The sequence below is a fragment of the Emydura macquarii genome, unplaced genomic scaffold (genome assembly GCF_026122565.2).
Source record: "Emydura macquarii macquarii isolate MOO-44397 ecotype Brisbane River unplaced genomic scaffold, CSIRO-AGI_Emac_v2 contig_1253, whole genome shotgun sequence".
Lineage (NCBI taxonomy): Eukaryota > Metazoa > Chordata > Testudines > Chelidae > Emydura > Emydura macquarii.
The window spans coordinates 86,553,297-86,580,564 of NW_027131390.1; the positions used below are offsets into that span (position 1 = coordinate 86,553,297).

General features: G+C 38.4%; 1 protein-coding gene and 1 long non-coding RNA gene across 3 annotated transcripts; one reads left to right on the forward strand and one right to left on the reverse strand.

Moving 5' to 3' along the window:
• Positions 1-10,730: 10,730 nt before the first annotated feature.
• Positions 10,731-14,039, reverse strand: LOC137153745 (uncharacterized). Of its 2 annotated transcripts, none has more exons than XR_010919889.1 (3): positions 13,602-14,039; positions 11,741-11,848; positions 10,731-11,475 (listed from the first exon to the last, which is right to left on the reverse strand). It is a non-coding gene; the product is annotated as an uncharacterized lncRNA (long non-coding RNA). The 2 variants fall into 2 exon arrangements; XR_010919890.1 differs by having other exon boundaries at positions 13,502-14,039.
• On the forward strand, positions 13,492-27,134 carry NMI (N-myc and STAT interactor). The gene is given in 10 exon segments (XM_067549480.1): positions 13,492-13,605; positions 15,788-15,838; positions 17,539-17,616; positions 17,787-17,945; positions 20,301-20,423; positions 21,667-21,829; positions 22,751-22,857; positions 22,983-23,172; positions 23,817-23,923; positions 24,881-27,134. Coding segments are annotated over 9 exon segments (1,173 nt in total). The 5' UTR covers positions 13,492-13,605; positions 15,788-15,793; the 3' UTR covers positions 25,082-27,134.
• The last annotated feature ends 134 nt before the right edge of the window (positions 27,135-27,268 follow it).

Sequence of the window (27,268 nt, forward strand, 5' to 3'; positions counted from 1 at the left end):
AAAATAAAAAGTAAACATGCATTCTAAATCCTAAACTTTTAGACTAAGCAAGAGTTGAATCAAACAGCTTTTCTCACCCCACTGGATATTGCAAGTAGGTTACAGTTCTTAATGCACAAGCTGAATTTCCTTCTCAGCCTGGCACCAGTCTCCTCAGTTCATGTCTTTGTCTTCCCAGTGTTCTTGTCACCTTCAGCACAGGTGGGGGAGGACAGAGGTGGTCTCATGATGCCACTGTTCCTTATTTCTTACTCTTTATCCATGTTCCTGGAAAGATATTGGCCAAGGCATGTCCTGGTGGGCCTTGCTGAGACACAGAGTTGAACAATCCCCATGATGTGATGCTTGCACAACTGAGTCACAGAGTTGAGCAATTCTCATTGTTTGGTGCTTACACAACCATCTCTTACTGACTTGTAAATCCCTTTCTGGTCAATGGTTGTTTAACGCCCACCTGGATATGGGTCACTTCCTTTGTTGAGAACTAGCAATGGGCGACTCCCAAACTCACAATTTCAGTAACAACCACATAGAAAAATATCATAACTTCATGCACACTAATGATATGTATACAGAGCAATGAGTTTCAGCAGATCATGACCTTTCATATGGTATCTTAAATGGCATGCTTTGTATGAAATATCACAACCATATACCAATGATGAATATGGGAGTTACAGGGTGCTATTTTGAGGAACAGCATGTCACAATGTGGACCAACTTTATATAAGTCATTGCTTTAGACACAGTTTGAATCCTTAGCAAACACTGTTGGTTAGATGGGCCTGTGGGTGCCTTGATTTCTTTCTCTGATAAAAGAAAAAAATCACTATATTTTGGGTACGGTATGAGCAACGGTTGAGCCCTGCCATCCCATATAGACTCCTCAGTTTGCCCTACTAGCCCTATTGTAGTAGATGAACTTGGGCAATAAAATATTTAACATATTGACAAAGGCTGAAAGATGACTTAATTGATGGCTCAAGAGTTTTACATAAGAACCAGACATTCTAAAGTACTGTCCTACCTGCTCTTAACCACCTGTGCCTGATGCCACAGGAACTGTGGAGCACAAAAAACTTAGTAGAATTGGTAGCTATGGCAACAAAACCATAAACACTGAAGGCTAGGCATGCACACAGCAAAATTCTTCTTTGCAAGAAGCCTAAGAATCACCCGAAGCAAAGGTGTCTGCCTCTCAAATGCATCAGACATTAAAGTTGGGATTTTCTTGGGCCTACTGGCTGTATTGGAAGGTATCAGTTTGTGCAAAATTTTGTGATGTGGATAAAAGCCCACAAAGCTCTTTTTTTTACATATAACTTTAGCTAGTTTGATCCTATTTCTCTAGAGGCTAAAAGGTAACTATACTTTACCAATAACAAGTTTTGGTAATTTATAGCATATTTTAAAAAATATATTCAAAACCGATAGTTGGATTAAATTCTGAACAAGTTTCATAATTGTTTTCAATCCTGTATATGTTTCTGATAACACAATTTTATGAGTGAGGATTAAAATTATAATTTATTTTTCCATTGTTTATTGTACTTGTGTCTAATTTATCCTTCACAGAGCATATTGCTGGTCTTTTAAGTTTTCATTTTAAAAGTTACCCTCTTTTGTTTTCTGACCCTAACCCAACTCCCAGCGAAGTCAATAGCAGTTTTATCAGTGACTTCAAGATTAGAATCAGCCCTTCTATGTATAATGGTGCTTTAGTTTAAAAGCAACTTGTTATGAAAACCAGAATAAAGCATTTGGGATAATGAAGAACAGATGTTAGGAGAGGATAATGAATTCATTGACTAAAAAACTGAACAATTGCCAATGTAAGATATTTGTTAACAGGCAATTCTAAAATATAGTAATTACAAATAAAATAAATGGACGTATTCCAGGAGGACCTTTTTAATGCAGGCATACAGTTCAGCAAGTATCTCAGGGACATATTCCTCCATTTACATTCTATGAAATAAACACATTTCCAAAATAATACAAATAGTATTTACAATATAATCCAGAGGAATGGGTAGAAATAAACATGTACTCCAAAACAAATAAATCCTGAAGGCTAATAGCAAATTTCTCAAAGCGAAAAACCTGAGAGGAGCCATGACAAGGCAAAAGTGAACTGGAAGAAACATATCATTGTGTCCACTTACACAGCCAGTTGCAAAGTTAACTTATACAATAGAATTGATATATTTTGGGCCACAGTCTGAGCACATTTACATTCAGATAAGTTCACAGTTACTCATTCCAATTGCTCAGTTATCTCCATTGGAGTTACTGTGAATTTATATAATTGTAAATAAATTAGAGCAGAATCTGACCTTTTATTTGCTTTGCCATATATTCCATACATATAAGTAAAACCCTGGCTTAGTGGTCACTTTTTATAAACACACACATGCTTTAAAATAAATTACTGTAATACCTTTTATTTACTGTATATAGTCCCTTGCTTCCCAAAGTGTTTTACAAACTTAATCAGATGTACAAACTATACACAGGGATTGTGAAATGCACCACCTTTGGGATGGAACAGCACACAACAACACTACACAAAAATTAATATGGATAGGAAGAGACGAATTCAGTGTAGCCAAACGAATCTGTAGGGACAAGTTAGGAGACGGTGTAATTACCTGAGATGGAAGTTGGTTGGGTATCAGGGCTAACAATCCGACTCTTGCAAAATGCGGAGGACTTCCCTATCTGCTCAGTAAATCATTGTTAATTTCCATTTATAGACAAGGTGAGTTCTCTCTTTAAACAGTCACTCAAATGGCATGGAAGCAATTTCCTTTCCCTATAAAAGAATGTATTTCTTTGTCAAAGAAATCAAGAGAAGGATACAGCTTACAAAAAATGTATTAAACATTTTCCAAAGTCTTCTGTGCTGTCAAAGTTTAAACTGGACATCTGTACTAAATTGTACTCTGGGAGCTGAACACTTAAAAAGGACAGAGAGAAGACGCAGCACATTCTAATTTTGATGTTATAGAAGAATGTTAAAAATTAGCTGGATAACCAAAACTACAAATGAAGAAGTGATGAGAAGGATGAGTTTAAAAAGAGCACAGTTATGTGAGAAACTAGGTAAAAGAATATCATCTTTTTGTGGCTACATAGCTTGCCAATCACAGAGCAACTCGCTTCCAGCACTCATGCTGTCAGGCAAAATCTCAGGTACACCAGGAAAAGGAAGAAAGAGAGCCAGTTACCTCAGAAATATCATCAAATGGACTGGTATCCTTTTTACAGTTCTGTCATGATTGTGAAGGGTGGAAGGTGACGGTTGAGAACCTCTGCACCTAAGATTTCACTTAAAGAAGAAGATGTCATCTGATATATCAGCTAAGCTATTATACAACAGTGGTGCCCAGTGCTTCATTTGTAATGAAAGAGGTCCTGGGGTTCAAGCAATTTTTTTACATTTGTATTGGATGCAGCAAGCCCATAGGTGCCAGGTCTATGAACTGCCAAGTCTAGACATGCTAGGGCTCAGCCCTGGCACAAATTAAGCACTGGTCATGCCCTTTCAGATGTAAAACATACTCTTCCTGTGTGTACGTGGTTAGCTATTATCAATACTTCCGTAGTTTAAAGGGGTTGAAAAAACGTAGCTCTAAATGTACCAAATTGCATTATATTCCTGCAGCTGATAAGACTTAAGTCATGTCCTACTTCACAGGCAAATTGTTTGGATCCCAGAACAGAACATGCCAACCAAAATGCTAAGTCTTCTCCATCCATCTAGACATTTATACTATGCTTACTACCCTGCAGGGTGGATACAAATAAATGATTTAAAAAAAAAATCAGATTTTTTTTATTTAAATCGGATTTTTTTTTAAAATCATCAATAAAATATTAAATATCTCTCTCGTTTAAACAATAACAGTTGCAATTAAATCTCATCACAAACATGCTAAACCTACACTTACAGTCTTATAAAAATGAATTAATGACTGTAGTCTGTTCAGCCTAATTATCAGCTCTTGCTTCTTGAAAGTTCTGGACTATCAGTTTCTGAGCAGACTAAAGTCACACATGTTCAAAGAAAGACACAGGCTGGATAGGATTGTTGTTATTCTGTGCTCATGTGGTGGTGGAGCTGGGCCAAGCAAGGCAGAGGAGTTAGTTAAGACACTGTCTTAAAGACAGAGAGACAAAGGATGGAGGCAGAGTAGAAAGGAACAGTGGAATGGACTGGAAAGAAAAAGGGAAGACATTATTCAGTACACACACAGCTTCATATATTCCCCGACACTTTTGCCACAGAAAAACTGTCATGGCTTCTGGGTGTGAGAGAGACCCTATCTAGGAATATTTTGAAGAAATTCCTTCCCTGGGTAAAAACGGAAAATGTGGCAAGTGTAAGCAATGCAAAAAGGAGATGCAGGGCCTAGTTGCAAAAATAAAACATCATAATGAAAACTGCTTGTTGGGAGAAAATGATGTGGATATGTCTGAAGAACAATGTGGATCAACTGGTTAGTAACTTAAATAATTTACTTTGCAATGCAGCATTCTTCATGACTCTCTCTATGTCTTTTAGTATAAGTGTGATTTAACAAGTAAATTACCAAACAATTTGCTATGTTGGATGTTGTTAGAAAAAAAAAATTTAGCTTAGCTAATCCTTATGGCTAGTTTAATTAGGTAACTAGGTTTAGAATCTATCACCCAAGTATACGGTACAGAAAGCTGCAATAAGAGAAATCTAGAGTTGCCAGTTGCCATGTGTGTCATTTTCTTATTTTATATTACATAATAAATGCCCCTTATTTTGGAACATCATGGCCACAGACCATAATGGTGATGCCATAAATGTATTCCCTATTTTACTTCAGCATAACTCAGCTTTCCCAAGGCTGTTATCTAGAAAAAACCTATAATGGCAACAAACTACTACTGAACAAAATAATATTACTTTGGTTTTAAAGCTGGTATGTCGGCTTGATTCACCATACGAAGACACAATTATAGACTGTCTGTCGGGTCTTATGCAGCATCTCATTTAAAATGGTAGTTGGTCTCAGAATTCTTCAGCCTGTAAATGCACATCTAATGGTATTAACCACTGGGCCAAACCAGAGTTTCATCAAATTAACACAGCCTGTGGCGTTTCAAAAGTCTGCAAATGATCATTTCTGTCACATTTATGCAACAAAACTTTTAAAATTATATTACTCAGAGGGTTAGAAGAATCCACATGATGCTTTGTAGTAAACGTGTCCAAAAGAGCACATAGCTTGGCAAACTTACATGAAATACTTGGTACTTACATGAGAATAGTTTATATTATTCACTTGTGATCCTAATAAAATATCCTTTTACATATATCATATTAAAAGGAGTACATCTGCGTTTTATTAACTTAGTATAATGCTATGAAAGAAAGAGCAGTAATGCAGAACATTTCCCAAATTTCACTCCCTATCTGCAGAGCTATGTTACTCACTGAATTTTCACTTTTGTTGCTAACTCAATTTAATGAAATTCAAGGACGAATTGCAAGTTTTCAACCCTAAACTGATGTTTTCTCCTAAAATTTCAGGGTTTAGGTTCAGAATCAATTACGCAGCAATAACTTGACTGATATGGGGCTAAATTCCATGCAACTCTTTGAAATTGTGCAGAAGTTACTGGATAAAATAAGTCTGTGTGGGAGTAGGGAAGAATGCAGATTACCTAATGACATAAAAGGCCAGATCCTCCTGTGGGAAATATTGACATATTTGTACTGAAGTGAAGGGACCTGTGCGGACAGACGCCAGGTGAGGATCTGGCACAGAATTTTCTCTGGATTCTGAGGAACATTCATCCTATTGCAAAGTCTGTTGAAGTTCTTGTTCATTTATTCTGTATCTTAAATTGTGCCATGGAAAACCGAAAGATTTGTTACACGTTGAAATAAATGGCAGTTTGATTTAACTCACAAAGATTTTTATTTTTATGTTTCAGTTCACAGATTAAATACATTTTCAGTTAAAATAGCAACTTAATACATAATGAGGTGAAATCTTGCACTACTCTGTCAAAACTGAAGCTCTTGTTGGAGTGCTACACCCTCATCAGTTGGGCTGGGTGCTCCTTTGCCATAGCTGAGAACATGGCCCAAAGTATTTCCAAACAAATCTAAGAACAGCACATTCACTGCTTTAAGGCTAAATGCTACTCTCAGATACACAGCTACAATTCTATTGGCATGTACATATCCAAGGGTAAGATCTTTTCTGGGTATGTGCAGAAGTTCAGAGATTGATAGGTCAGATACTGACGTCACTTACATCAGCGTAAATCACTTCAGTGATATTGCACCAGTGCAAAACTGGGGCAAAGGATATCAAAGCTAGCCTAGGCTACAGTGATCATTCAGCAATATGTACTCAACTTTTGGGAAAAATGATCTGTAATATAAGTGCACTTAATTACAATATTATGAGAAACCAAGATTGCTACAAAAATCACACCAGATTATAATAGGTTTATAAAAACGTGCAACTGTCAGGAATATATGCTTCCTTCTATGTATGAAGCTTTCATGCGAGTTATCCATGCTCACAAAGGGCAGAATATACTCCTGAGTGAGTAATTACTGATGCAGAAATGTAGTAATTTGTTCCCTTTCCCATAGTTTACATCCCTACACCAATTATTTGACTATTCAGTTTCTAAGCACCATAAACGAGAATGACACCTCCAGTGCCAAGTGTTAAAACGGAACAAACTAAAACAAAAATGTCTCTTTCCCCACACCCAAACAGAAAATAGAAAATAGAAAAAAAAATACTTGAAAATCACAATACATTTTCACTTAAATGTTGCACAATTTTATAACAATAGTGACATAATATAAACCATAATGGTATATATTTGTGTCTCTCTTTTTGTTTTTTAAAATTATAGTATGCTTTTAAAACTATAATAACTGGGCCTTCACAACAGCTTGTTTTAATCTTCTATGTTTTTGCCATTTCATAAGTTATCTGATTTAATATAATATTGTAAGCTCTTTGAGACAGGGATTCTCTGTTGTGTCTTTGTAGAGCACTAAACACATTAGGCTGCTGGTCTATAACTAGGACTCCTAAGCACTATGATAATACAAATAATAAATAATAATAATAAATCTAGGTTATATTTGCAGAGACAGTAGATGCTATATAAGGAACTGATCCAACAACGCTTGAAGTCAATAGACGGACTCCCATTGACTTCAGTGGACATTGGATCAGGTCCTAAGTAATTATATTCATTAAAGCTTGGGGTGAGACCATTAAACTCACATTTTGCTGGTGTAGGTCCCTAACTTGAAGCCAGAGCTCCAGAGGTGTACAAGGAATGAACTGATACAATGCAGCATAAAATCCCTGAATTACTTCTGTGTGTGTGTGTGTTTTATGCTTCTATTTGTCAGTTCCAACATTTTGTTTGCCTATCTGATTACAGATACAAATGATCCTAAGGGCCAATTTTTAAAGGTGTTTCTCAACCTAAAGATACAGATGGGCACCTACTGGGATTTTCAAAAGTGCCATCTGCAATTTTAGGTTCTTAAATACTTTTAAAAATCTAGTATTTTCATGGTTGTGTCTTCCTGTGGACTGTGCCTATTTACTATACACATCCTGCATTCTTGAGCTCTGTTTTATAATCCCAAATATATCTTAACATAAAAATAATGAGACATTGCTTTTGCTTTTTCTTACTCTCTCTCTGTTTTGTAACTAATCTATTTCTGCTCCCATCTTATATGATTCACCTCATTTTGTTTTGTCTCAAAGACTGTCTCCCCCACTGATAGGATCTTCCAGTTACAAACTAAAAAAGAGACTGTGCTTTCCCAATTGCTGCTTTCCCTGCTTTGAATCAAACTTTCACAGTACTGTTACAATCTGCCTTTGGTTTCCCAATCACTTATTTTATTAGTTAATGACAGTGCCTCCCATTCCATAAACACTAATCATAGGTATTAGTCTTCCTTGTAGTGGTAACCCAAATTCCTTTCTGAAGCCAAAAAAGATGAATACATGGATAACATGTCCAGTGGAACAGACACAGCAGAATTTGCTTAAGATCTCCCTATTAGCCTGAAACACTCATTTCATTTTCCACCACATATTCATTTCCTTTTCAACCCTCCTGCTGTCTGTTTTAACTCCCACCTAGAGAGATTTCTGAGACATTATTTAAGTATATAACAACTCGATATCTTTATCAGCTTTATGTGTGAGTGAGAGAGCATGTGCACATAACTGCTGGAACTAAGGGTGCTATCGCACCCCCTGGCTTGAAGTGGTTTCCATCAAATACAGGATTTACAGTTTGGCTTCAGCACCCTCACTATAAAAATTGTTCCAGCACCAGTGTGTGTGTGAATATGTGTGCTTTGTGATTTTATTCCACTCAGTGTCAGACACTGATGTCAGATTTATTGCTTGCTCATTCTCTGCCTCCACTTTACTTTCTTTCTTAAAGTGTTATGTTAGCTAATAAACAGTTCTTTGTCTTTCAGAAATACTTTTTTTTTTTTTGGGACTAGAAATGTCCTCTGCTGTCCCTTTCCAAAGCATGAATCTCTCGTCTTTCAGTTTTATCTGTCCTAAGTTTTTTTGGTTCACACAAAACATGTTTTTGTGTGACTACTAAAGCCCTTGCTTTGTTTCTTTCCATCCATGCAAGCACTGTTTCCATTTTCTGGCATTTTATCTAGTTTTCCTAGTTAACACTGGAAAAGAGAAAGCAGTTATTTTACTGCTATATTCTGGTCCTGTATTAAGCTCTCACTATTTTCCCTTTCTGACTTGATTGCTGTCTAGATCTCATCCTATTTTTGCGTTTTAAGGGAACTTTGCTTGGCGTTGTTGAGATCATTGGCAGACTGTGTCTTTTCAAATAATATTTTTATACTTATATCTTATTTTTCCATATTTTTAATTTTTGTCCATAAAAGCTACTTGCCTCTCTTAATTCCAGCTTTATACAGTATTTGTCAACAAACTGCCTACATTCCTCCCATCCTACTGTGCTCTCTTTGCCAGCTCCCAACTTTGTGCCTTCTTTTATTTCACCCATTATACTTCAACAGCCTATTAATAAACAATTACTATATGCAAAAATATCACCTTCAAAAAGATTCTGAAGACCTACTTGGTACAAGAAGCATACAAGCAATGATTATCTAGGGTGCCCTATAAATTAAAAAAGAAGCATCTTATATAATGCATGTATAACCTCAGAATGCATGTCACTGAATTCCTGTAACACATTTTAGTGATTCTGATATTACTACAGCTATTGCCTTTATATCTTTGTGACAGAATGCACCTTTGTATTCACATCCTACACACTATTGCAATAATCTTTGTACAAAATATGCCTTGTAAGATATTATTTGAAAACTAATAACTTGCTGGTCAATAATATCATGGTAGAATGTAGGTAGCAACATTAAATGTAAAGTTATGAATTCCCCCTGAATGATGTTGGTGGCACATGTTCAAACCCACATAGCCCAGATTAGGCAGAACTGGTCAAGCAGGTTTTAAACAAAGAAAGGCGTGCTTACCTCAATTTATGTATTAATTGTAAACAGGATCCTTAGACAGCGTGAGGGGGAAGACAGGTGACAAGAAAAATATGCATTTCAGCAAACAGGGGAAAAGAAACAGCATGGAACCTCTTTCACTATTAGTCACTGTGTTGCCTTCCTTGAAGTTTGAATAAACTTTGCTTTGAGGGGTAATCTTTAGGAGAATGCATCTCGAAAGGTGCCTGAACTATAAAAGTGAAGGGCAAAATCACCAGTTTATCTTTCCCTACCCATCTCTCTCTTTTCACCTAAGACGACAAAAGACAGTTATTGGACTTTGGGAGCTGATCCTCTTTTGAGAGTTTGGTCAGATATGTACTAGAACATGTGGTAAAGTACTTCACTTTGAATCAAGTCTAGTTTGTTACGTTTAGAAAATGTTTTATCTTTATTTTTCTTGTAACTATCTCTGATTTTAGTATCTTGTACTCACTTAAAATCTTTCTCTTTGTAGTTAAATTTGTTTTATTCTTTAATTGAAACTATTCCAGTGTTGTAACTGTGTGGGTAACTCCATTTGAGGTGGCAAACTGGCATATATTGAACCCCTTAAGGAGGAAAAGGACCTATTATATCTGGTTTGTCCAGGAGAGGGCTGGACAGTGCAGAACACACAATTTCTGGGAGTCACCCTGCAAGTGGTAATCAAGGCATCTGGAAGCCAGTGTGTGGCTGTTGTTTGTTGACAGGCTGTTGGGGTCAGAGCTGCCACACTGGGGACGTGGCCATACAAAGACACTCAGGGATGCTGTTTGTGAGGAGCCAACGTTGGGAGCTACAGCAGCAAAGCATCATCAAGCACCCCAGGTGACAGGGCAAGTGGTGACACAGCTGCCATAATCCTCTGTCTGCATTACTGCATGCTATTTTATATATCACTGATTTATATTTATCTGATTTCATATCTCCCAAAGAGCAAGCTGCTTCCTTTGAAGGTTACTAAATACCACTGACAACCTCCAGGGGAAACATGAAAATTTGAGCTTTAATGCAGTTCACTGCAAGGTGGGAGGGTCCCAGAGCTCGGGCTGCACCTGAGCCTGAATGTCTACACCGCAATTAAACAGCCCTGCGTGCCTGAGCCCCACAAGCCCAAGGTAGGCGCAGGGGTCTAATTGCAGTGTAGGCAGGCTTCCTGACAAAAGGACCAGAGGGAAAAGGGATAAACTAGAGAGAAGGGATGACCTGTGATGCCTCGTTAGAGACCAGAATCTGGGTTCTGTGACTTGTGGTCTGTCAAAACGGTCAAGGAAAAAAAGAAACTGGAGACAGGAATTGTGCTTTCTAGAAATGCAAGCTCTCACTTTTGCATTGTAACTGGCCCAAAAGGATACCTGTGTAGACTGTGGACTTCAGAGTCTACAGTTGTGGAGTTTAAGACTACGTAAGTTATGCATATCAGTTTTTAAATCTTATTTTCTCTTTTCTTGCTAAACCTTGTTTTTAATTAAACCAAATGAGTTTTAAATGGTTTTTAGGGTAAAATGGACTGGTTTACATTTCTGAAGGGAAAATGGCTTCCTAACTTCTTGTGAGAGGCAATTTGGAGAAAACAGAACTTATCCTGGAGCACTTGGTTGAGACAATATCCTAAAAAGTGCTGCCTGGAAAATGGATACAGTCATCAGGGGTACAGGGAAATCTTGCTGACTGTAAGGTTTGGCAGACACAGGAGACCAAAAGCAAACATTTTTATAATGATAGTTTTTGAATCCTATAATTCAGGATTCAAACTAGTTCCACATACATTGCAGAATTCTATAATATGTCCAGTGACTGCTGTATCCCTGTAACTTCAGGCTGGGGACAAAGCAGTTCAGCTGTAGGTTTTTTCCGATGAATTCAAACATCAAGCAAATTCTCTCCATCTGGCAAGAAAGACAAAAGCACAAGCAAATGCTATGGGTGGGGACACATTTTTTAAAAATTATGCATATTTATATGAACATTAGATGTAACTCTTGAGCTCACAGCAATTTGCAAATGCAGCCCCCAGCGTGTATTTTAGTGCCCCTGCTAAAATTTGTTCTTCCATCTAGAAACTAAATAACTAATACTAAGGAATTACAGAAGCTTTCTGTGCCAAAGAACCAGAATATAATTCAGACATAATATTCCATCTCTTACTCCTACCTTCTTTATTTTCTTCATTGTTTTCTTTCTAGTGGCTGTGCTGGGACTGTTGGACTAACCCACAGCAGTTCCACACAGTAATGGTCTGGGGCCTTAGTCCAATGACAGCTGAAACATTGCAAAAACTGTTAGGACACATTTCAGAAGGTTTCCTGTAAATAATGCAAATCATTGTTGAATGTTTAATTCATAACCATTCTAACCCTAATTCATTGTATTATAGGAGAGAGATATCTGGCATCAAAATACAGCTAGATTCTCCCACTCAGCTACATTTCTGCCTCTAGTCTGTCAAGAATTCAAGTGAATGAGGATGAATTGAAGATGAATATCAGAAAACTTTGCTTCTGCAAAACTTCCCTGTATTAATCTTGAATTACTGTTATCCAGAACCTGAGCTGTGGTAAACTGTACTGGACACAGCTCAGTGGCAGGGGTGGGAGCAGAGTGCAAAGCTCCATTTAAGCCACCTTTGAACCCCTCATCCCTGATCCTGGGGCTGTCCAGAAATGGGAAGAGCCAAGGCTCATCTGAAATATCTAATATATCTTTTCCACTGCTAATTTCTATATATATCAAGAGGGTTTATCAAACTGAAGAACCAATTCAGCATCAATACAGGCTTGCCAGGGAAATTTTCAGATTTGTATAGGTCCCTGTATCTAAGCTACATTTTATCATCTCCTCACTCTTTCCTTTATCTAGATAAGTGTTTTCCCGTCACACATAAGTTATATTTTTTCAAAGTAGTGAATTGACTATGCACTAGGGTTAAATCCACTCACTGTGCACAGGCCCAGGTAAATCATCTTTCTGCAAGGAACTACACAGGACTTGGAGGGAGGAATCTGCCCCCGCCTCTGGGTCGGGTAGCCATGCCGCCCCTCCACAGCCACATTCTCTGGCCTGGAATAGTTGCTGCAACCTTTACAGGCCGCTTTGCCTTGAATGGTCTTTTACAATATGTAACTACTTATGCTCAACTAGCTAGTCCACCTTGCATTTAACTGGGAGTACCTTTCCTAGCCCTGAAGAAGAGCTTTGTGTGGCTCAAAAGCTTATCTGTCTCTCACACACACCAACAGAAGCTGGTCAATAAAAGGTATTACCTCACCCACCTTGTCTCTCTAATATCCTGGGACCCACATGGCTACAATTACACTGCAGCCATCCTTCCCCTGGGGCAATTAGCTCTGCATCGCGAGAGACCTGCTAGTGCATTGCTCCATCCCAGCCGACTCCCCATCCGCAATATGCTTTGGAAAGGGAGCTGGCATCCCGCTGGAGGAGGTGCTACAAAAGGGACTACACCAAGGGCAGCAGCACCAAGGCGTCTTGAGCGCTGTGTCCCTGGCGGTCCTGGGAACCCCCATCTTCTCTGCTAACAGGCAGGAGCGCTAAGGCCGATAAGGTGGGAGACGGGTGCGTGCCAGTAAATGCGCCAGAGCCAGTGTGGCTAGGAAAAGGGGCACAACCCAGCCCATTTGGTGCGGCTTCTCCCAGCACGATGCCAGTCCGTGCCCTGCCCTGCCCTGCCGGGTAAAATGCGGACGCTTGTAGCTGGCGGACGGGCGAGGACTAGAGCAAGGACCGGCCCCAGCAGCTCGCTGAGGGGAAGCCGCTGCCAAAGGGCGGGGGCGCTGAGCCCGGCCCGCTGCCGAGCTCAGGGAGGGAGGGAGTCGAGCCGCCTTCCACTGGAAACCCGCCCCCGCCACGTGATTGCCTGCCAGGCCGCGGGAGTGGAGCTGGGACCGCTGCTACCGCTTGTCCTGCCCGCCGGCGACTCAGAGGCCCGGGGGCTGCAGCGCGCCGGAGGAGCCGACCCACACCCGCAGAGCGCGCCTGCCTCGCCGCCTCCCACCCGTGTAAGTGCAGCCTGCCCAGCTCTTCCTTGCCGGGTGGGCGCGCTGCTCCGCGCCGCAGCCGCCCCTCCCGGCCTCCGCTCCGCAAGCGAAACTGAAAGGGACTCCCAGCGGGATGTGGCGGCAGGAGGGGTCGGCTCTGCCGGGGGCGGTGCCTGGCAGATCGGCCGAGGGCCTCCCTTGAAGCGCCCTCACCCCTCGGACCCCCGCTTTGGTTCGGGTTTCCTTAAAGAGCTGGGGCTTTGTAGGCCAGCGTCTAGTGCCATGGGAGGATGCGAGCTGTGAGATGTAAGCTGGCTTCCTGAGGACGGAGGGCGGGGCGCACACCCAGGTTTGAGTGTGACGCTGCCGCTCTGAAAACACACCTCCGGGTTATCTACCGAGATACACAGAACACCCAGGATGGTAAATAATGACAGTCAGTCGCCAAGGTTTTCACAAGTAACATACCTTATTGGCCTTGGGATAAATGGCCATTTCATCAGTTTTGGTTTGGTATAAAGAGATGCTGTTATGGTTTGTAAAATGCAAATAAAAAGAAAATAATACCCATTTTCTTCATGATAAAGTACTCTTGACGGTGTGCTTTATAATTATATGGTATGTTACAAATATCAGATTTTTTCATATGAATATTATTAATCATTTATATTTGGTGGCATTTGTAGTGTTCTAGGTGCTTTTCAAGGGAAGCGGTGCTGCTAACTCTTCTGATTTTATTGGAAGGTTTGCAAAAGTTGATGGTTTATTTTAAGCCCCATCTCCGAGAGACAAGTGAATGTGTGAGAATCTCAGCTTTCATTAAAAGAAAACCAGAAAAAAAGGAGTGCAACTTTCTAGCCCTCATGGTTGCAGAAAGAAGCTTAAAAATGTAACCCAAGTATGCTTGCAAGTTGGAAATCACATAAAACTATCCTCTTTTAGGGGGAAATAAATGGATGCATTTTAAGCTGCCTCATGATTTTGGGACATCTGGGGTGGGCAACACTGAGAAGGGAAGGTGTTGTCCTGACACAACAAGATAAACACATTAGTAAATGTTTGCCCTACAGGCAGAAATTAACAACGCCCTGAACTTGCTAATACTTATGCACTACTCACATGTATAAAATTAAGATGTGCGTAAGTGTTTGAAAGATCAGGGGGCAACTCTGAAACACTGTTTGTAGCCAGCCTGCCCTGTCCTGACATCACATATGCACAGGTGGATCCTTGCTCATGTTTGAAGCTTCACTACCTCCGGTTTCCAGTGTGTTAGTTACTATGTTTATAAACATCCTAATATTAATGTAATATATTAAATATAATAGAACAACACTGGCCTTAACTCAGAGTGAAGAGAAGGTATGTTGTTCTTTTTATCTTTGTTTCTATTTTATGAAATAATAAACACTCTTTACATGGAAAAAATCTAACTGGGTATTTATCTAGGATGCTATTCTGGTAAAATAATTATTTTTAAAATTACTTTATCATGCTGTATGTGTTTATATAGTGAAATAACCAACAGATGGTTTTATTCATTGTCTCAGTTTCCTCATCTCTAACATGGACATAAGTACTTTACTTACCTCATAAGACTGTTGTGGTTGGTTAGTATTATTGTGACATCAAGTCCTGCCGTGATGATAACAAAATGTTTTCTCTACATTGATTCTCTGACAAGATATTACTGTACCGTGATATGACATCAGCATAAGTGCCTGCATTTAATGTAGTGACAAATATTATGTGGAATCCCGATCCCAACGGGGACATCTAGGTGCTACTGTAATGCAAATTATATATTAAAAAAGGAAAGACCACGTTCCATTTTTGTGCAAAAATTCCAGCTGACACTAATACTAATTCTATGCATGGAGCAAATTTCCATTATGGGCCTCAGTTAAGTTAGTTTGCAGTTTTATAACATTAATATTAATTTCCTCAAGAAGACAATCAAATTTCAGTGTAAGAATGGGATGTGCAGATTATTTCAGTAAATCCTAGTCCTGCAAAGATTTATGCACATACTTAACTTTATGTACACTGCATAAAGCATTAAGCACATGCTTAAGTGTTTGCAGTATCAAAGCCTTAAGTTGTTCACTGTAGAAATCTTAGCATGTCTTGCTCTCAGGTTATTATATTATCCTATTATACTATGTTCTTCATGTTGTGAAAGTGGTGTATTCTATTTCCTCAGGGTTTAATGGATTTAACAAATGAACCATGTTCCTTAAAAGATGATTTTACTGTAAGTATTTTCTATTGTAAGAATCCTGTAAGAATCTGTCTTTGAAAAGGAGATCTCTGAATGAAGATTTTTAGCTGGTGCTCTAAGACACTTTTCAGGAATAAATAGGCATCTTTTCTTTTTGAAGAGTTTTCAGTTATAGCCTGTATCTCCTTTCTCTCTATCTTTCTTTCACTTAAAAAATTCCTAAGTTACATGTAGATGTGGATTTTCTCATTGCCTATGACATTTAAAACTAGATTGGACAAAGCACTGGAAAATATTTTGTAGAAAATATTTTGTGGAATATCCATTTTGGCAGGGGAATTGACTGGATTATCTAATAGGTAGTTTTCATGCCTATGATTCATATTCCAATTTTAAGATTACGTAGGTGAAACGAGGGGTTTTTCTGCAGGTTTCTCTGGAATTTTTCTCTCAGGATATTTCAACCATAGAAATAAAATGAAGCAAGGAGCTAGGCCCAGCTACAAGTTTCCTCTATGTGAACCTCTGCATTCTGATATTTTATTCTGAAATACTTTTTGATCCTATTTTCCGCTCCTTTATTATTCTTGGCAATCTAAACATCTATGGCCCATAACTAGGTTGGGAAGGATTAGAATTTTGTTCGTAAATGTCGATTTCACTGTTCACACATAAACTGACCAAAAAAAAATTTCCATCAATAATAATTGAAATTTACAAATAGGCAATGTAATTAAATGTTGCCCAAGAGAACTTATCAGAGTAAAAATATAATGAAATCGACTTTTGTAATAGGCTTGTTACAAATGGACTAGCGAAAGAATAGCAAAAACAGGTGTGATTTGTTGGTTGAAGGATATTTACTTTGTATTTATGACATGATGCTGATAGTTTGTATTTTAACAGTTATAAAATATTCACTTTTTGAATCTCAACATCTGCTGTCTTACTCCCCCATAATTTTCCACACCTATGAAAATTTAAATTGATGAAAATTGAAAAAAAGCTTAAATATAAACATTAATATTATCCATTGAAATTATATTGAAAAAATCAAATTCTGCCAAGCCTATGTATAACTTTATACACTGTGCATAAACTCATTGATCTCAATTGATCCCATTGATCTTAGTTTCTTTTCAAAGAGCATGGAGGCAGTTTGCTTCTGAAGTATGTCAGAGCTTTTAGCCTTAGTTTGCAGTTGGATAATAGTTTCCAATTAGGCCCCCATGTTTAATGACCAAAATCCATTTTCTGATTTTTTTTTTAAAGTTTCTCTAGCCACAGAAGTGGTTCAGTGATTTCTGTCTAAATGTCAAGACTTATTGAAGTAAAAGAGTAAAAATGAGAAACTTGTTATTATAGTGCATCTGTTATCCTCTTGCATGAAAATACTGGGAATATCTAATTCAAGAACTCATGGCTCTATCAGATTTGTCTAATCATCACTTCTCCCCATCATTTGTCTGGACTGGCATTGCAGAGAAGCAGCAAAAGGCTCTCAGTCAAGAACTGGGCTGTCATTTACGCTGATAAACTGAGAACTACAGTGGTGAAATATTTCAAATTAGTGCAAAGTGTTATTCTTTTCAGTTTATTAGTATAGTTTGAACTGTTGGTATGATTTGTACAGATAGTGATTTAACAAGAGAATTTAGTCTCTCTAACATGACGTACCTGGTGATATTCTAGAGTGAAAAAAAATAGTACTGGACATTTTCTTGTCTTTCTAGAATATGAAAGGTACTGACCATTCTGGCACACAGATTGATGAGGTTGACAGCCTTAAAGAAGAACTAGAAAAATGGAAGGTAAGTACTGCACAGTTCATACGCAAGTTTCCACCGAAGTCAGCAGAAGCAGCAGCATACATGTGTCCAAGAGAAAAAATTTGCACAAAGAGTGCTTTTAAACCAGCTTTACAATGTTTTGTTTGTTCTAGTGAAAATATACTAAAGTACTTGTTGCTTTCAATATTAAGGAAAGGCTTGAAAAAGCTGAAAAAAAAAAAGATGAGCTCCTCCTTTTGAAGCTAAGTGCTGATGAAAAGAGAAAGGAGGCAGAAGATGAACTGAAAAGGCTAATCGATTTGGAAACAGAGCAAAATAAGGAAAACATTATAATAAATGAAAAGAAGGAGGTAATGAAAGAATTTACCCATAGCTATCAATATTTGGAGAAGAGAAGTAGAAATGTTCCTTGTATGTTGGAGTACTTTCCGCTTTCAATCCAAACAGCTCCATCAGAGCTACATTTTTAGCACATCATTTTATAAAAAAAAACTTCAGAAGTTACATAATAAAAAATCTTTCAGTAATTTTTTTAAAGAATGAAGGCAAAGCTAAGACTTTCTACATTACAGGCAGGAAGTGACAGCTAACAGAAATAACCTTCACCTGGTCCAGCGTGCCTACTGACAGCACAGTCTTACAATTTGCTATGGTCCACATTGTGTTGGGTTGGGTAATTCAACTGCTCTATCAAATTACATCAAGAACATTTTAAAACTTCCTAACATTTCTCATAAAAGCTTACAGCATTCAGGAGAATTAGTAATTTCTACAAAACTGTAGAGAGCTGAGAGAGTTTGCTGCTAACATAGCTGCATAAAGACATAGCAGTCCACTTACCAGGAATAAATATCCTCTGCTTCCTTGTAGAACTAGTTGGTAACTGTCCTTGGGGTATGTAATTTAGGTATTGGGAATATGAGTGGTAGGAAGATAACTCTTCCTAAACTGCAGGGGCTGCTGGCTGTGGCTTATCTGGGACCTATCTCTTTGGGAGATAGATATTTGCAATAACTTTAGATTTGATCTATGAGCTGGAAGTCAGAAGCTGTTACCTCACTATCCCAAGGTATTTTTAAAGTGATTTACAAGAAGATTTTGTTCAAGCCAGTAAATGGATGGATTTAATTTGTTTTGCTAGTATGTTGTTAATTTACAAGGATAACTTCAAACATAGTAGAACTTAATTAGCTGAACACATGAAATTAAGTTCCTTTTCATGTTCACAGTTCTACACAGTTTTGCCCCTTTCTACATCTGTTGTTACTTCCCCCTTAATGCCTTCTTACTCCTTGTGTTCCTCCCAGTCCTCTCACTTTCCTATGCCCTCTGTCTTTTTTCTACTCTCAGTTTTGTGCTTCTAACTTGTTGCTACATGTGGAACACCCTGTCCTCATCCTACAGGTGCTGCCCCCTCCTCTTTCACATCCCTCCTTAAAACCCACAATTTCAAGCAATCCTTTCTCTTGTCAATAATCTATACTGTCTTGTGTATTATCTTACTTGGAGCCCAATCCTGAAAACATTTTATATGTGGGAATAACTTTACACATGTACGTACTCCCAGTGAAAGTCAGTGGGATTACTCATGTGTAAAGTCACTCAGATGCATTTGCAGAATCAGGCTCTTAAACCCAAATCCTCTGCTGTACTCATTCTGCCCTTTGGGATGTTCTCAGAAAGCTACCATGGCTCTCTGCTCATGGATTCATAGATTTTATGGTCAGAAGAGACCATTATCTTCTAGTCTGCCCTGCACAACACAGGGCAGAGACCCGTATCCTGCAATTTCTACACCAAGCCCATAACTTCCGTTTTCAGCATCCACAGTAGAGTTTTGAGCAGCCTGGGAACTGATCTAAATGCCACGAGCTGATAAGGACTCTAAAGAAGCCACCTACTAGTTCAGGATCTCATCACTTCTGTCATGTCCTCTTTCTAATTCTGATGTTCTGCCTATATCAGGGACTGCAGGACAATTAGCATAGGAGTTGGTCACATTGGCTATATACCCACTCAGGATTCCCCTACATTGAGGAAATCCCCAGCTGTGGAAATGCAGCTGGTTTCTGCTCCCTTTCCACCTCTTGAGTGGCATAAAGGGAGTGGAGTGGGAGGGGGGCCAGGAGTTGGCCCTCAGTTTGTAAACTTACAAGTGCAGTGTAAGTTTATGGTGTTATGTAAACGTTTCTGAAATCTCACTTTTCTTATTTATGTTGAATAGAGCTATTCCTTGGATAGCAAACTTAACTAGTGGATAGTAATTTGTACCATTGCTTTAATTTATCTCATAATTGTTTTTGCCATTGGTGGTTGGTTGTTTTTAGCAAAAGATTAAAAATGGAAATTCTTTTTCCAATTTCTAGTGCCTACAACTTTTTACAGATGTCCAGAGTTTGACTCTTCTACATGCAGGGCCCAAGCATAATTTTTTTGGGCCTAGTACAAACTTGTAACACAGGCCCCCTCCCACACACACACCACAATCCCTCATCCCATACATACAATCTCATGAGCCATGAATAATTTTTTCCTCATGGTAATGGGGGTTGCAGCCTGGGCCAGCCCACCCCAGGGCCTCCGGGCCCTGGTAAAGTATACCCTTCCCCCCCCATGTGGGGGCCCTGTCTGTGTTTTGTTACATGTTTGACTCTTCTACATGTTATGCATTTTATGCATATTATATTTTTTTTTGTAACCTGCAGAGAAATCTTAATGTAGTAAAGCAACAAAATATTGAGCTGCAGAGGGAGATTCAGAAGCTCAAAGAATGCCTTGCAGCAAAGAGTTCAAAGCTGTCACAAGATTTCGGGTAATCTCTATTTGAAGTATTTTACAATGCAACTTTCAAATGGACATATTTTACATCTGCCTTCCTAAACTCTGTAGGCCAGATCATCAGCTTTTGTAAATCCGTGTAGCTCCATTGACTTCAGTATGAAATTCATCTGATGCTTTACTTCTCATTCTCTATCTGGCAAAATTAATAAATGGATTTGACAGTGAGGGGAAAAAATGGAAATAAAGGGAAATGTGAAATTGGGAGATACAAGAAAGAAAGAAATATCAGGACATGTTTAAATGGAAAAAATTGGAATAAAAAGAAAAAATACATAAAATTTTCATGAGTTCATATTTTATATCTCTGTCAGAAAGTAGAGCTGAAGGAAAGGGGATTTGTCCATTACAGAAACAACCATGGTTGTATCTACTATAACTTTAGTTTTTCCCAAATTGCAAGCAGCCTAATTATGATCTCACCAGTGCAAATCAGAAATAACTTCATTTGAAGTCAGTGGAATTATATTGGTATAGTATGGGTGACAACTCAGAATCAGAACTCTCTTTTGGCTACATTGCTGAAAATGTTATGAAGCACTATAACATTCATGTTTATTTTACTGAGTTAGTAACATGCAAACAATTATAGCAGGACTCCTATTACCAAAGAGCTACAGTCAGTGCAGCACAAACACTAACCCTAAATTGCTTTTGAAATAATCTGCTCATGCACCATGTTTTGTACTTCCTTTGGTGTTAAAAGTTCTATACATCAAAGTTCTGATTCTACAGATAGAAGCCCTGTGTACTGAAACTGGAGTTTTGTTACGTAAGGACAAGTTTGGGCTCAAAATTTATTGGGGAGGAAAAGTAAAAGTTTATGGATTAAATTCCTTAGGGACGTAGGCTCCCAAGGGAAGTTGTGGAATCCCCATTGTTGGAAGTTTTTAAGTACAGATTGGACCTGAGAGACCTGTCAGGCATGGTCTAGGTTTACTTGGTCCTTTCTCAGTGCAGGGGGCTGGACTTGATTTCTTGATATCTCTTCCCGCTCTACATTTCTATGATTCTATAACAGATAGAACTATACTGAAGTCAGTAGAATTGCACCAGTTACATCCGTGGTGAATTCTGCCCAACTATACATTAGCTTTAAAAACAATATTTTTAAAAAAATGTTTAGCTTAAAAAAAAAACCCTGCAAAGTGAGACATGACACATGCTGAACATTTTTCTAGTTACTTAATTATTTAAACATTGTCATTTCCTGTCTTGGTTCTACAATATTAGATTAAAAGAGAGATACCTAAAAAGAAAATGAAGTTCACTGGGATGGAAAAGACTGAGAATGATGACACATTTTTGAATACTTGCTGCTTTATTCATGTAGATGCAAAAATTCCATTCAGATTGCAGCGAAGACAAGCTCTTCTCACTTTTGAAGAGGAGGATGGTATGATCCGTATTTTAAATACAAACATTAATGTATTTCTCTTTAACAGTGAAGGATATGAGGTTAAACAACAATTTCTTTAATAACCAGGAGGGTTTATTAGTCTGTGTTTTCAGGGCTGGAGGGAGAACCTGTTTACAGTGAGCAAGAGCTCTCACCCTAAACGCACATTTTCATGGTATCACAAATAAAGTTGAAGGCAATATTTAAACGATCCGCTAATAACGCCCATTTTCTCTACATACAAGGCCCAATCCTGCACTCACTCAGACGGGTGTACAGAGATAGAGTAAATTTTGAGAGTAGAATTTTGCCAACAATGGCAATACCAGCTCTCATCCAATTAAACTCAGCCAACAGGTGTTCACAGAATACCGACAGTCTTCCCTCCGTTACATAGATCCTACCTCACGGAGGGTTGAAGCCAGATCTAACGCCCATAGAGATCAGTGCAATGTTTTTCTGCAGACTTCAGTGGGCTTTGGATCAGACCTATAGACAATGTTTTCTTTCATAACATTAACATACAGACTTATAGTCAATATTAGTAAATCCCTGCCAACTGATATAGGGCAATTTCCCCCTACATCAACTTCCTCCCTAGCCAGGAGCCTTCAGTGGAGTTGGAGCTTGGAATTTAGTTGATCCAATTTTACTATTTAAATTAAACAGAACAGTTCACAAACTAGTGAATATAATTTCACATATGGCAAGAGTCTGCCTCATTTGTCAATTTACTCTCAGCTGGAATCAAAATGTTCCTTATTGGTAGTGATTAACCCATAATATTAATATTTTATATAGGGATAGTATCTTTCATCCTGACAGTCCTAAAATATTTTACTAGTGATGCATATTGCATACAAGAATACTTTTCATTAGTGTAAGGCTATCTGAAAAACTTCTTAATTTCCCTTGCAGTTGCCCAGAAACTGATAAGAAGAGGTAAGCATACTGTGAGCCTGGATAATGAAAAGATAGATTTGAAAGCAATGCCAATTACACTGGAAACAGGAGTCAAATTTGAGGTAATTGACAAGTCAATATGAAAACTTTTGAGATACTTCAAAAGTATGTACATTTTTGTTTTCAATAATTATATCTGAAACAGGTACTGTAGCACATAAAGCAAATAAAATCTATTTTTTCTTAGCTCCATGTAACGATTTCTGGAGAGAAGATGAATGTTTCTGAAATACCAGATCTACCAATACCTGACGAGTGGATAAGAGACAAATTAGAACTGAATTTCTACAAATCCAAACATGGAGGAGGAGAAATAAAAGATGTGACATATGACAGAAGGTCTGGAACAGCCATTATTACATTCCTCAGACCTGGAGGTATTTTATGCAACATCTTGTTAGCTAAAGTTACAGAGCCTGATTCTCCATTCATCTGTATTGTTTTTACATTGGTGGAACTGCATGGACTTCAGCTGAATTATTCCTTATTTATTCCACTGTAAATGAGAAGAGACTCAGGCCTATAGTTCTTTAAATAGAGCTGTTTTTAATCACATTCCTTTTGGATCAAATATGAATTCATACACAGCTTGTAAGCTTTGACATTTGCTCCCGCATGTTATCGTATTCAAAATTTATTCTTCCTTTGCATTACTGAACTTCAGTTTACTGGAAAGAGAAAAGTGGGGAAATCTATACTTGTCATGCCGTTGAAAGTTGGCCAGCTGATGTCATTGAGTGAAACTCCCCTGAAATCAGTGGATCGGCATTCATTTATATCAGCTGTAGGTTTGGTCTTTAATCTTTAGTGGACATTTAATTAACATCTTTTCTGTCATAAATGTCAAGTCCAATTTCCAAATAGTAAACTTTTAAAAATTGTATAAAGAAATCTACAAGTGGACCTTCATGTGTTATCGTCTAATGTATACTAAAAGAATTGGTCTTGTTTCTGATATGCTTACAAAATACACCTTAGATTATATTAATTTAAATTCCCACTTTCAAATTTTTGGTTCTAGTTGCTGACAGCGCTGTGAGACAAACAACGTATCCTTTCTGCATAAATGAAAAGCGCTTCATGCTTTCTGTTTCCCCAAGCATAGAAAAGCACTTGGAAAAATTTCAGGTAAATAAACCTTATTGAAGCTACATCCTAAATCAGAGTAAATAACCTGTGCTCTGGGTGGGTGAATTGTGAACAGAATCTTTCCCTCAGATCACAGAGAGGCAGGAAAACTGCTTCTGTTTCTCCTTCATTTTAGGGTGTGTGCATACACATGCTAGTGAATTCATATTGCTGCACATGTGAATTCCTGACCCAATGCTTCCCTTCTGCTCTGGGGAACAAGAGTCGTGTGCTTTGCAGGTCGTGTGGGTGTGTGTGTGTCCAGTCCAAGCAGAGAGTTCCCCATAGCCTGCTCCTGTGTTGATGATCTTATGACCTATAGTATGAGGGTTGTAATTCACTCAGAAATTATATGCAAATGCTTTTTTGATCATATCATGTCATAGCAGTAATTATGTGCAACATGTTACAGTAATCATGTCTGTGCTACAGTCAAGGCAGAGATAAGATTCCATCCGGTGATTTATGTCTTCATTGTTGTCATTTAAATTACACACAATTGGTGAACCAGTGTCCAGCTCATAAAAGCACCACGAAATCCACCACTAATTTAACCCCTTGTTGCCTGTGCTGTACCTGTGCTGTGGCTAATGGGTATATTATACCAATATTCCCAAACAAACTAAAAGCACTCAAAGATTTGACAAGCAATAAATCTTCTCCTTGCAAAACCATACAGTTTAAATATAACAGTGGTATATCCTAAATTCTCATGCTGAGAGAATTCTCATGAGCTAAAGAGGCCAGATCCTGCTCCTTCTGAAGTCAGTAGCCTGACTGTAGAATTCAATCCTCCCACTGAATTCAGTGGTAAATCTACACCATAGTACAAATCATCAAATGAAAGGCAAGCTTGTAGTGATATCTTCATGCTGACATTTTAACTGTGCAACCTACCAATTCCTTAAACTGAACATACAATATCTGACATGTAATGCATTTTTCTCTCCTTACAAGATATTTTCTGGGATTTCCAAGAGGACCATACTACTGTCAGGAATCCAAGAGGTTGAGGAGGATGTGGAGACTATTCAGGACATGATTGAAATTCATTTTCAGAAGCCTAGCAATGACGGTGGGGAAATCGAGAACATCAAATATGTAGCAACAGGAACCAAATTAGCCTATTTTGAGGAAGAGATTGAGAATGAGGCCTGAAGTGTTACAGCTGGAGCTTTCACTTTGCCCAGTGTGACATAATATAATGGGAAAATGTTGCAAATTTTTAGCTTTTTTATTATCTCTGCTTTTTAATCTTCAAAATTTACACTTGAAAAGAGGAGCTGCCTTTCCTTCCTTTTGTTTGCATGATGACAAGACACTTAGGGTATGTCTATACAGCAGCTAAACACCTGCGGCTGGCTTGGGTCAGCTGACTCAAGCTCGTGGGGCTTGGGCTATGGGGCTGTAAAATTGTGGTGTAGATGTTCCGGCTGAGGCTGGAGCTCAGACTCTGGGACCCTGTGAGATGGGAGGATCCCAGAGCCTGAACATCTATGGTGAAATTTTACAGCCCCACAGCATGAGTCAGCTGACCCAACCTAGCCCCGGGTATGTAACTACTGCGTACATAACCTTATGGTCTCGAGCTGTGTGAAACACACTGGTGCTGGGTTGTAGAGGTTCCTTGTAGAGTTCAACAAATTTCAGACAAAGCCAAGATCTCTGTGCAAAACTAGCCTGGAACATTAGATTTTGCCTAATTTACTTGGGTTCACCAAATCCATAAATCCTCACCAACACCTGAAACTTAACCACAGTTGCTTTCTGCAAATCAGATCCAACTTTCAGATTGGTAACAAAACCCAAAATTCGATAGATTTCTCCTGGTTGAGGTTTTTGTTAGGAAAGCTTTACACAACTGCTCAAAAGTGACTTCAGTGTATATGCTTTTTTAAAGTGGCTCTTCTTCATATAGCGTACAGCCCAGTTGGACTCCAGTCTTGCCTTGGGTGCTACCACAATACAAGCAACTGATAATACAATCTTATGAAATTACAGAATAATGATCAAATTAGCTACAAAATGCAAATAATGAAGGAAGTTATATAAAGTGTTTCAAATGTGCTTATGAACAGAAGGGGCATGTGCAAAAATGGCAGCAGTTTACTCAACAGATTGGCATCCATTGAGCTAAATGGTGCTTTTAAGGAACAGCTTATACCTGGTAGTGAATGGCATGGAGGTAATCTGCACTGCTGTTGCCTCTGTTGGTATGTTGATACATCCTTCCTAGAGAGAGACTGATATTAACTCATTAAGAGTTCCATAGATGTTGGATCAGGCCCCAGAAGAGGTATTATTTATAACAGGTCTTTTTCTTGACTATTTGTATTGACAGTTACCCCGTTCCTCAGTTATACCCATTATTTAGCCTAATTTAAAAACATACAGATCCTAGGTAAGAACTCAGGTGGCTCTTAAAATGATGTAAGACACAGACAATTTTGTAACTGTACCAGAGCAACCCTCTGGTTACAAACACCTTGTCTGAGGATTTTATTTTGTGACACTGCGGCCATGCTGCTGCCCTCAGAAGGAGGGTTTTATGGACGGAGATGGTCAGTTGGAAAGGGGCATATGGAGGGCAGTGCAGGTTTCATTCACAGCCTTGAACCAAGGACAAAAGGCAGAATTTATTGTCTTCATTCATATCTTAAATTATATTAAAAATTCTTTGAACTGAATTGAACTTGCAAAAGGAGGGAGTATCCTTTCTTCCCAAGGGGGGCTTTCTTGCCTCTCTGCCTTCTCCACCCTTGCGGGGCTGGAATCATTTGGCAGTCCCTCACATGGCAGCAGAAATCCTCTAATGTCATTTAACACAGGGCAAGAGGTTCATGTGAATGTCATTTATTTTCATTTTGTAAAAGACCTTACTGTACAGAAGGGATTTTGTATTATACCTTACCTAGGAAGACATTGAAAAATATACATCAGACATCGATTGTACCTATTATATATAAAAAGTCAGATTTAGACTACACAACCTTAACAAATGAACAACAAAATATATGGTTGTATATAGAATACAAAAAGTCAGGTACTGCCACATTTGGTTTTGAAGCTGTTTTCCTTCTGCTTAGGACAAAGAAAAGATATGGATGTGGTTACAGCCCCTCTAACTGTTTGGTGCATGGAAAAAGCTTACATTGATTACATTAAACGGACATGAAGTGAATAATAAATAAAGGCGTGTGAAACTATGGAATGATTGGGAGAATTGTGTACTTTGCAATTAGCTTTAAAAATGTCTTCAAATTTAGAGCAGACGCTCTAAACTGCAAAGAAAAGAAGTGCATGAAGATCAACAACGTAACCTATCTCCTCAAAAAGCACTGAGAG